The sequence below is a fragment of the Amblyomma maculatum genome, chromosome 4 (assembly GCF_055883805.1).
Source record: "Amblyomma maculatum isolate TAMU_Amacu chromosome 4, ASM5588380v1, whole genome shotgun sequence".
NCBI lineage: Eukaryota > Metazoa > Arthropoda > Arachnida > Ixodida > Ixodidae > Amblyomma > Amblyomma maculatum.
This window is the reverse complement of record NC_139347.1, coordinates 111749168-111761375: the sequence shown is the minus strand read 5'-3', so window position 1 is coordinate 111761375 and position 12208 is coordinate 111749168. Positions and strand designations below refer to the sequence as shown.

The 12208-nt window shown below is 53.1% G+C and overlaps 1 protein-coding gene across 2 annotated transcripts in view; it reads left to right on the top strand.

The window, feature by feature from the left end:
* The window catches only part of LOC146191956 (uncharacterized), an 84383-nt gene that overhangs the window by 53955 nt on the left and 18220 nt on the right, over positions 1-12208 (top strand). For both annotated transcript variants that reach the window (XM_084602349.1, XM_084602347.1), the window contains exon 6: positions 560-728. In XM_084602349.1, coding sequence (XP_084458475.1) covers positions 560-728 — 169 coding nt within the window. The remainder of the gene's footprint in view (positions 1-559; positions 729-12208) is intronic.

The following is a 12208-nucleotide window of genomic DNA, read 5'->3' as shown; positions in this document are numbered from 1 at the left end:
CGCGTCCTAGGTGCCGTTCATTTTTGTAATCTTAGCTTAATTTGTATGGCAATACAGCTATAACGCTGGCATACAAGACTCTTAAGAAGAGACGCGCGGATGATTGCAGTGGTGCAGTAATACCCCTGCGATAAAATATTGTTGATAAACAACCTCTCTTTGAAAGAAAGCACCTGTCCGAAATTTCTAGGTAACTACAGACTTTAAAGGTGCTGTAAATTATGACATGTGGCTGAGAATCGAATCCCGAATACCTAGTTGCTTTTGGCAAAGGCGACATTTCAGAAAAACTATATCTGTAAGCTGCAAGATATTTCATCACTCCTCAGATACTTTATCACTGCTATTCCATCACGCATCCGTGTTTGGTTAAACATGTATGCATTCATTACTCACTTGTACGCCTTTCGTTAAACCTTTACAGCGAGGGAAAATTTGCTCCTTATTAATTCCCAGCCTTCTCTCCAGTCTGCGGATCTAAATACTTTACGAAAGCTGTATTCTGGCATGTAATTTTTCTGTTTCATCACTGTGCTGATCGTGCCGCTCTTTAATGCAGGCCACATGTGCTTTGGGGAGAGTATGACGTGAAGCTGGCGATGAGCCCCATTACCCACCAGTCCGGGATGCTGTACACTATGACGGCCCTTCTTTACGGTGCCACATGCGTGGTGACGCCGATGATGATGAGCCCCCTGGAGATCATGGATGCTGTCGACAAGTACAAGGTACCAAATCGAAAGTTGCAACTTCAACAACACTTATCTGTTTTAGTCACACTGCGGCTTTTTACACACACATTTCACTTATGCACCAGGAGTCTACTAAAATAAAGGCCATATTGTCACGATATTGGTGACTAGGGCTAGTTTGTCAGAGCCGGTGCAGGTGGAACTACAAGGTTCAAGCTTTAGGTACGTTCTTCTAGTCCGGAGCCGATTCACTTCGTCCTTTTTCTCCGAACGCCACTTCAACGTCTTTCGCTCCGAGCGCCCCCTGGCATTCCTCCCTCCTTGAGCGTGACGCACACGGCACACGTGCACACGGGCGAACAAAAGCAAACGAAAAAAAAAGTTTGGTGGTGGTGGTGGTGAACTCTTCTATTGCGCCCAAAAACAGGGGACCAGTCAAAGGGCCGGTTGCGCTGACTTAGAGGAGGTCGGTGGGGATCCTTTGGGATGCCGCGGCCTCCACCGCGCGTTGGATAAGCCAGAGTTGGTCTGCTGGCTCGGAAGTACACAGGAGAGACTCCCACGTCGGCGCCACCTGGCGGCAGAGGACAACGGACGAACTCCACATGAGCTCCGCTGATTTCGTGTTTTTACCCTAGACAGTGAGACCCTACAATACTTCCGTTGATATCACTGGTTTCCTGAAGACGAGCGGAATCCAGGGACACCAACCAGAAGTACGTAAAATGAGTTTTGACCATTTTAGGTCAACTTTTCCCCGTGACAAAGTTTGCAGATGCCGTCTTTCAGTTATCGCGTAAAATACGGCTTCATGCGTAGAACATGAACTGTCTCTGGACGAGGTAGCCGACGGCCTCTCTGCTCTGGGCCATCTGGGAGGACCTCATAGTTAACGTCGCTTAGGCGCCGCAAGACTTTATATGGTCCGAAGTAACGGCAAATCAGCTTTTCTGATAGGCCACGGCGTCGAACAGGAGTCCACACCCACACCTCGTCCCCGGTGTTGTAGGAAGCTTGTTTGTGGCGGAGGTTGTACCGGCGTGAATCCTTGTCCTGTTGTTGGGCGATGTGGACGCGTGCTAGTTGGCGTGCTCGCTCAGCATCTTGGGCAAAGTGTTCGGCGTCGGTAGAAAGCTCGGTATCTGTTTCGCAACGGAGCATTACGTCCAGCATCGTCCGAACCTCCCTGCCGTAAATTAGGCGAAACGGTGTGAAGCGTGTCGTCTCTTAGACTGCCGTATTGTACGCGAACGTCACATATGGTAGGATAGGATCCCAAGTCTTGTGCTGGGCGTCGACATACATCGCCAGCATGTCCGCAATGGTCTTATTAAGCCTTTCCGTCAGCCCGTTGGTCTGCGGATGGTAAGCAGTAGCTTTTCGATGCGCCGTACCACTGAGGAGGAAGACTTCGGCCATCATTTTTGAAGTAAAGGCAGTCCCTCTATCAGTAATAATACAGGTAGGAGCACCGTGCCGTAGTATGATCTGGTGTACAAAAAAATGGGCAACTTCAGACGCTGTACTACTAGGTAACGCTTTGGTCTCGGCATATTGAGTCAGGTAGTCTGTGGCGATGATTATCCAGCGGTTGCCCCTGGAGGATCGAGGGAAAGGACCAAGAAGGTCCATGCCGACTTGATCAAACGGTGCGCGTGGTGGTATTATGGGCACGAGAAGGCCTGCAGGCTTTGATTGCGGAACCTTCCGACGCTGGCATTGCCGACAGCTCTTAACATAGCGCTTAACGACAGTGACAAGTTTGGGCCAGTAGAATGTCTTGCGTATTCTAGCAAGTGTGCGAGTATAGCCCAAGTGGCCAGAAGTTGGTTCATCGTGGCACGCGGAAAGGATTTCCTCTCGTAGAGCTGCGGGGACCACGAGGAGGTAGGTTCTAGTATCGGATCTAGAGCTGTGCTTATAGAGTACACCACTTCTCAGGCAGAAATCTGAGAGGCTCCGAGAAAAGCACTTAGGTATTGTGGCTGGCTGACCTTCTAAATAATCGATCAGGGCTCGCAACTCTGGATCAGCACGCTGCTGATGAGACATATCTGAAGCATCAACAGCTCCGAGAAAACTGCCAGCGTCACCCGTGTGTGGTGAAGCGAGCTCGACGGACGCACGAGAGAGCGCGTCAGCATCTTCATGTTTATGTCCGGACTTATAGACTATATTAAGGTCAAACTCCTGTAGGCGAAGGCTCCATCGCGCCAGGCGGCCGCATGGGTCACGCAGGTTGGCTAGCCAACACAAGGAATGGTGGTCAGTGACCACTTTAAATGTGCGACCATAAAGGTAGGGGCGAAATTTTGCGGCTGCCCAAATAATGGCGAGGCATTCCTTCTCAGTAGTTGAATAGTTCATCTCGGCGCGGGATAAAGCACGGCTGGCATAGGCGACGACTCGTTCCACACCCTCTGGACGTTGCACGAGAACCGCCCCAAGGCCAATGTTACTGGTGTCAGTGCGGATTTCTGTCTCACCGTGCTCATCGAAATGGGCTAGAATAGGCGGCGATTGGAGATGGAGACGCAACTCGGTAAAAGCAGCTTCTTGCTCTTGACTCCAAACAAAAGGGGTGTCTTTCCGGGTGAGCCGAGTCAGCGGTTCAGCAAGATCAGCGAAGTTATCGATAAAACGGCGGTAATAACTGCACAAGCCGAAAAATCTGCGAACAGCTTTCTTGCCACGTGGAATCGGAAATTCCGCAACAGCAGTAAGCTTGTCAGGGTCGGGCTTCACGCCGGCAGCGCTTACGACATGACTGTGGAATTTAAGCTCTTGGTAGCCAAAGTGACATTTCTGTGGCTTAAGTGTCAAGTTAGCGGATAGAAGGGCTTCGAGTACTGATCGCAGGCGCTTAAGATGTTGTGAAAACGATTCTGCGAAGACCACCACGTCATCTAGGTAGACTAGGCAACACTGCCATTTAAGCCCGGCGCGGACAGTGTCCATCATCCGCTGAAATGTCGCTGGCGCGGAACAAAGTCCGAAAGGTAGAACTTTAAATTCGTAAAGTCCGTCGGGTGTGACAAAGGCTGTTTTTTCACGATCTCGCTCTCTACGTCAACCTGCCAGTAGCCACTTTTCAGATCGATTGACGAAAAGTACTTCGCATGCCGAAGGCGGTCGAGAGAGTCATCAATCCACGGCAAGGGGTAAACATCCTTCTTGGTTACGGCGTTCAGCTTGAGGTAATCGACGCAAAAACGTAACGTGCCGTCGTTCTTTTTAACTAGAACGACTGGGGAGGACCATGGGCTATTTGAAGGCTGGATAACATTATCTTCGAGCATTTTTTTAACTTGTGACTTAATAACTTCGCGCTCGGTCGAAGAGACGTGGTAGGGGTGCTGGTGAATTGGGCGCACATCATCGAACGTCACAATATGGTGCTTGGCAATGGGAGTCTGATGCACTTTTGATGATGATGCAAAACACTCTCTGAATTCAAGTAACTATGAAAACAGCTGTTCACGCAGGCTCACCGATAGCTCTGAGCTAATATTGCCAGGGGGCGCTCAGAGTGAAAGACGACGTTGAAGTGAATCGGCTCCGGACTCGCAGGACGTATCTAAACCTTGGAGCGTGTGATTCTACCTGTGCCGGCTCTGTTAATCTAGGCCCAGTCGCCAACACCGTGACAAATCTGGTGGAGGTCAGGTCTGATGTCCCGTACCCCTACGCTAAGCAGGAGTGCTGGTCATATATTCGAGGAAACGCCCGTTCACCGCACTAGCCGCAGGCAACGAGGCCTACCACCTGAGTTTTCCCCCTCGGGCATGACTAACAGTAGCCACGACGTCGTCGCAATGCCTGGCGCGACCCCCACCTACGTGACGTTGCAAAACCCCCGCGTCCCAAAGACCTTTCACGGGGACACCTATGAAGACGTCGACGACTGGTTGCAGCACTACGAAAGGGTAGCTACATTCAACCTCTGGGATGACGCCGCACGGCTTCGAAATGTATATTTCAGCCTCGAGGATGACGCTCAGACGTGGTTCGAGAACCATGAAGAGCAGTTGTCGTCTTGGAGTGAGTTCAAACGTCATCTTGCGGCAACTTACGGAAGCTCAGATCGCCGCGAACGGGCCGAACGCGCTCTACACACTCGGATCCAAATGCCTAACGAAACTGTAGCGGCGTATATTGAAGACATGACGCTCCTGTTTAAGCGTGCGGATCCTACGATGTCCGAGGAGAAAAAGCTGCGCTACCTCATGCGTGGCGTCAAAGAGCAGCTTTCCGCTGGCCTGGTGCGCAGCCCGCCGAAAACTGTTGCAGAATTCTTTGCTGAAACAGCCACTATAGAGAAAGTGCTTCAGCAGCGAGCTTCGGCACGGGATCCCACCATCCACACCGCCTCCGTCTCTGCTGAGTTCCCATCGCATAGCATGGACACATCGGCGCTACGGGAGCTCATACGTTCCGTTGTGCGCGACGAACTCCGACTGATGTATGGCACACCTCAACCAGCTCCTTCCTCCATCGCCAGCGTTGTCCGCGACGAGGTGCAGCAAGCGCTCCGGCCTCCATTTCGAATCAGTGAACCTGGCCCTACTCCTCCTCCTACACCACCAGAGTGTCACCGCCCTACATACTCCCAGGTGCTGCAATACTCTCCGCCCTCGTCGCCGTCCCTGATTCCTCCGAACGTAGCTGGGCCGAAAACAGCAGCCCCCGTGATCCAGTACGTCACAGATTCTCGACCGCCTACACGGAAAGCAGACGAGTGGCGTACCCCCGACCGACGGCCGCTATGCTTTCACTGCGGCGAACCGGGTCATGTCTATCGGCGCTGTCCCTACCGTCGACTAGGTCTCGAAGGGTTTTCCGCTGATTCTCTGCCGCCTCGCTACGGCGAACGGCCTCGAGCCGTTGAAGATTTCGTCAATGATCAGCGCCGGATCGTTCCGTCTCGTCTGCGACCATCTAGATCACCGTCACCCAGGTCTCGCCCGTCGCCATCTGCTACGAGTTCCTCATGGGCAGCGCAGGGCCGCTCGCCCAGTCCCCAGAGGGAAAACTGAAACCAGCGACCTTCGGGGGCAGGCTCGCTGGACATCGCGGCGCGGAAGACCCCCCATTGATGCGGACACGGAAAGACTACGCATCGACATTGGAAAAGTCCGCGTTTACCGATCATACCGCCACCTCGACGCCACCACGACGCACCTGCAACCACGACGAATTGCCGGTGGAACAGACGACGAAACGACGCACCCGCAACGACGACGAATTGCCGGTGGAACAAATGACGCAACCACGCACCCGCAACGACGACGAATTGCCGGTGGAACAAACGACGCAACCACGCACCCGCAACGACGACGAATTGCCGGTGGGACACATGACGCAACAAGGCACCCGCAACGACGACGAACTGCCGGTGGAACGGACGCTGCAACAACGCACCTGCAACGACGACGAATTGCAGGTGAAGCAGACCGCGTACACCAACGCAGAGCACTCAAAGACTCAGAAGCCTGACATTCGCGAGCAGATTTTGTTGGACATACCCGTAGTACTGGATGGTCGCCATGTTCGGGCTCTGTTGGATACTGGCGCTGATTATTCTATTTTGAGCAGCCAGTTTGCCGCAGTTCTCAAGAAGGTTTTGACTCCGTGGGCTGGCACAAACGTTCGCACCGCGGGTGGTCATCTGATTACTCCTCTGGGCATGTGCACGGCCAGAGTTCAAATTCAAGAATCAACATTTGTGGTAAGCTGCCTTGTTCTGAAAAGCTGTTCGCGTGACCTGATTCTGGGCGTAGACTTCCTTCGTGAATATGGCGCAATTATTGACCTCCGGAATTCTAAGGTCTCGTTTTCTACTGAAAAAGCAGTGGCCCTCAGCGGTGCAAAGCGACCACTCAATGTGCTTCGAGTTTATGAGGACAGTGTCACTCTGCCACCCCGAACCAGCACCTTCGTTAATGTCAAATGCAATGCCCTTAACGATGGTGACGCAATAGCCGAAACTAACGTATCGTTACTGTTGACACAAGGAGTCTGCGTGGCCCGCAGTTTGATACATCTTCACCGTGGTCAGTCCAAGGTACTTGTTACAAAATTTTCGCACGAGTATCGGCACCTTTTTCGTGACACTTCCGTAGCTTTCGCCGAACGCATATCTGATGTCTCCGAGTGCTTGTCAGCAGAAACCGTGCCACCGCCCACATCCCTCGACAATCTCGATGTCAGCTCAGAGCTATCGGTCAGCCAGCGCGACCAGCTGTTTTCATTGTTACTCGAATTCAAAGAGTGTTTTGCATCGTCGTCAAAAGTGAATCAAACTCCCATCGCCAAGCACCAGATCGTGACGTTCGATAATGTGCGCCCAATCCGCCAGCACCCCTACCGCGTCTCTTCGACCGAGCGCGAAGTTATTAAGTCACAAGTTAAGGAAATGCTCGAAGATGCGGTTATCCAGCCTTCCAATAGCCCGTGGTCCTCCCCGGTCGTTCTAGTTAAAAGGAAAGACGGCACGTTACGTTTTTGCGTCGATTACCGCAAACTGAACGCCGTAACCAAGAAGGATGTCTACCCCTTGCCGCGGATTGACGACTCTCTCGACCGCCTTCGGCGTGCAAAGTATTTTTTGTCCATCGATCTAAAAAGTGGCTACTGGCAGATTGAGGTCGATGAGCGAGATCGTGAGAAGACGGCCTTCGTCACACCCGACGGCCTTTACGAATTTAAAGTTCTACCTTTCGGCCTGTGTTCCGCGCCGGCCACATTTCAGCGGATGACGGACACTGTCCTCGCCGGCCTTAAATAGCAGTGTTGTCTAGTCTACCTAGATGACGTGGTGGTCTTCGCAGAATCATTTGCACAACATCTTCAGCGCCTGCGGTCAGTCAGTACACGAAGCCCTTCGATCCGCTAACTTGACACTTAAGCCACAGAAATGCCACTTTGGCTACCGAGAGCTTAAATTTCTCGGCCATGTCGTCAGCGCCGCCGGCGTGAAGCCCGACCCTGACAAGATTGCTGCTGTTGCGGAATTTCCGATTCCACGTGACAAGAAAGCTGTTCGCCGATTTCTCGGCTTGTGCAGTTACTACCGGCGTTTTATCGATAACTTCGCTGATCTCGCTGAACCGCTGACTCAGCTCACCCGGGGAGACACCCCTTTTGTTTGGACGCACGAACAAGAAGCTGCTTTTGCCGAGCTGCGTCTCCGTCTCCAATCGCCGCCTGTTCTAGCCCATTTCGATGAGCAGGGGGAGACAGAAATATACACCGACGCCAGTAACATTGGCCTTGGGGCGGTTCTCGTGCAACGTCAAGAGGGTGTTGAACGAGTCATCGCCTATGCCAGCCGTACTTTATCCCGCGCCGAGACGAATTTTTCAACTACTGAAAAGGAATGCCTCGCCATTATTTGGGCTGCTGCGAAATTTCGCCCCTATCTTTATGGTCGCCCATTTAAAGTTGTCACTGACCACCATTCTTTGTGTTGGCTGGCCAACCTGCGTGATCCATGCGGCCGCCTGGCGCGATGGAGCCTTCGCCTACAGGAGTTCGATCTCACTATTGTTTATAAGTCCGGACATAAGCATGAAGATGCTGACACGCTCTCCCGCGCGCCTGTCGAGCTCGCTCCACCAGACACGGATGACGCTGACAGTTTCCTCGGAGCTGTTGATGCTTCAGATATGTCACATCAGCAGCGTGCAGATCCAGATTTACGAGCACTGATTGATTATTTAGAAGGTCAGCCAGCCACCATACCTAAGTGCTTTTCTCGGAGCCTCTCAACTTTCTGCCTGAGAGGTGGTGTGCTTTATAAGCAGAACTCTAGATCCGAGTCAAGAACCTACCTCCTCGTGGTACCCACAGCTCTGAGAGAGGAAATCCTTTCCGCGTGCCACGATGAACCAACATCTGGCCACTTGGGCTATTCTCGCACACTTGCTAGGATACGACAGACATTCTACTGGCCCAACCTTGCCACTGTTGTTAAGCGCTATGTCAAGAGCTGTCGGCATTGTCAGCGTCGGAAGGTTCCGCAATCAAAGCCTGCGGGCCTCCTCATGCCCATAATACCACCACGAGCACCATTTGATCAAGTCGGCATGGACCTTCTCGGTCCTTTCCCTCGGTCCTCTGGTGGCAACCATTGGATAATCATCGCCACAGACTATCTGACTCGCTATGCCGAGACCAAAGCGTTACCTAGTGGTACAGCGTCTGAAGTTGCCCATTTCTTTGTACACCAGATCATACTACGGCACGGTGCTCCTACCTGTATTATTACTGATAGAGGGACTGCCTTTACTTCAAAAATGATGGCCGAAGTCTTTCATCTCAGTGGTACGGCGCATCGAAAAGCTACTGCTTACCATCCGCAGACCAATGGGCTGACGGAAAGGCTTAATAAGACCATCGCGGATATGCTTGCGATGTACGTCGACGCCCAGCACAAGACTTGGGATGCGATCGTACCATATGTGACGTTCGCATACAATACGGCAGTCCAAGAGACTACACGTTTCAGGCCGTTTCGCCTCGTTTACGGCAGGGAGGTTCGGACGATGCTGGACGCAATGCTCCCTTACCAAACAGATACCGAACTTTGTTCTGACGCCGAGCAGTTTGCCCAAGATGCTGAGCAAGCACGCCAACTAGCACGCGTCCACATCACCCAGCAACAGGACAGGGATTCACGCCGGTACAACCTCCGCCACAGACAAGCTTCCTACAACACCGGGGACCAGGTGTGGGTGTGGACTCCTGTTCGACGCCGCGGCCTTTCAGACCGCCTTCGGACCGTATAAAATCGTGCGACGCATCAGTAAGGTCAATTACGAGGTGCTCCCGGATGGATCAGAGCACACAGGCCGTCGGCTACCTCGTCCAGAGACAGTTCATGTCTTGCGACTGAAGCCGTACTTTGCACGGTGACTGACAAACTACATCTACAAACTTTTTTTTGAGGGGGGAGGTTGCTTTTGTACGCTTGTGTGCACGTGTAACTGTGTGCGTTACGCTTAAGGAGGGAGGAATGCCAGGGGGCGCTCAGAGTGAAAGACGACGTTGAAGTGAATCGGCTCCGGACTCGCTGGACGTATCTAAACCTTGGACCGTGTGATTCTACCTGTACCGGCTCTGTTAATCTAGCCCCACTCGCCAACACCGTGACAATATCGAGGTTGTCGAGGGATGTGGGCGGTGCCACGGTTTCTGTGGACAAGCACTCGGAGACTTCAGATATGCGTTCCGCGAAAGCTACGGAAGTATTCCGAAAAAGGTGTCGATACTCGTGCGAAAAATTGGTAACAAGCACCTTGAACTGACCACAGTTAAGATGGATCAAACTGCGAGCCACGCAGACTCCCTGCGTCATCAGTAACGAGAGGTTAGTTTCGGCTATTTGCATCACCATCGTGAAGTGCATTGCATTTGACATTAACGAAGGTGCTGGTTCGGGGTGGCAGCGTGACACTGTCTGCATAAACTCGAAGCACATCGAGTGGTCGCTGTGTACTGCTGAGGGCCACTGCTTTCTCAGTTGAAAACGAGACCTTAAAATCCCGGAGGTCAATAATTGCGCCATATTCACGAAGAAAATCTACGCCCAGAATTAGGTCACGTGAGCAGCTTTTCAGAACGAAGCAGCTTACCACAAATGTCGACTCTTGAATTTGAACCCTGGCCGTGCGCATGCCTAGAGGAGTAACCAGATGACCACCCGCAGTGCGAACGTGTGTGCCAGCCCACGGAGTCAAAACCTTCTTAAGAATCGCGGCAAACTGGCTGCTCAAAATAGAATAATCAGCGCCAGTATCCAACAAAGCTCGAACATGGCGACCATCCAGTATTACTGGTATGTCCAACGACAGCTTCTCGCGAATATCAGGCTTCTGAGTGTTTGAGTGCTCTGCGTCGGTGTACGCGGTATGCTTCACCTGCAATTCGTCGTTGCAGGCGCGGTGTTGCGGTGTCCGTTCCACCGGCAATTCTTCGTCGTTGCGGGTGGGTTGTCGCGTCTTCTGTTCCACCGGCAATTTGTCATTGTTGCGGGTACATTGTTGCGTCGTCTGTTTCACCGGCAATTCGTCGTTGTTGCGGGTGCATTGTTGCGTTGTCTGTTTCACCGGCAATTCGTCGTTGTTGCGGGTGCGTTGGTGTGTCGTCGGTTCCACCGGCAATTCGTCGCCGTTGCAGGTGCGTCGTGGTGGCGTCGAGGTAGCGTTATAATCGGCAACCGCGGACTTTTCCAATGTCGATTCGTAGAGTTTCCGTGTCCTCGTCGATGGGGGGTCTCCCGCGCAACGATGTCCAGCGAGTCTACCCCCGAAGGTCGCTGGTTTCAGTTTTCCCGCTGGGGCCTGGGCAATCGGCCCTGCGCTGCCCATGAGGACCTCGCAGCAGATGGCGAAGGGCGAGCCCTGGGCGACGGTGATCGAGATTGCCGCAGACGAGACGGAACACCGTGGCGCTGGTCATTGAGGAAATCTTCAACGGCTCGGGGCCGTTCGCCGTAGCGAGGCCGCGGAGAATCGGCGGAAAAACCTTCGAGGCCCATTCAACGGTAGGGACAACGCCGATAGACATGTCCCGGTTCGCCGCAGTGAAAGCATAAAGGCCGTCGGTCAGGGGTACGCCACTCGTCTGCTTTCCGTTTAGACTGTCGGGAATCCGTTACGTACTGGATCACGGGGGCCGGTGTTGTCGGTGCAGCTACGTTAGCACGAATGAGGGTCGGCGACTGGGGTGGCGAGTATTGTAGCACCTCGGCGTATGTGGGACGCTGGCACTCAGGTGGTGTAAGAGGAGAAGCAGGGTGAGGTTCACCGCTTGGAAACGGAGGCCGGAGCGCTTGCTGCACTTCGTCGCGGACAACGCTCGCAATGGAGGTAGAAGCTGGTTGATGTGCGCCATACAGCAGTCTGAGTTCGTCGCGCACAATCAAACATACGAGCTCACGTACCGCCGATGCGTCCATGCCATGCGATGGTAACTCGGCAGAGACGGAGGTGGCTTGGACGGTACGATTCTGTGCCGAAGCTTGCTGCTGAAGCACTTTTTCTATCGTGGATGTTTCCGCAAGGAATTCTGCGACAGTTTTCGGTGGGCTGCGCACCAGGCCAGCAAAAAGCTGCTCTTTAACGCCAAGCATGAGGTAGCGCAGCTTTTTGTCCTCGGAAATTGTAGGGTCTGCCCGCTTGAAGAGGCGTGTCATGTCTTCGATATATGCCGCGACGGTTTCGTTAGGGATTTGAACCCGAGATTGGAGAGCGCGTTCGGCCCGTTCGCGGCGATCTGAGCTACCGTAAGCAGCGGCAAGATGACGCTTGAACTCACTCCAGGAAGACAGCTGGTCTTCATGGTTCTCGAACCATATCCGAGCGCCATCTTCAAGGCTGAAGTAGACGTTGCGAAGCCGGGCGGCGTCATCCCAGAGGTTGAAGGTAGCTACCCTTTCGTAGTGCTGCACCCAGTCGTCGTCGTCCTCATAGGTGTCCCCGTGAAAGGTCTTTGGGACGCGGGGGTTCTGAAAC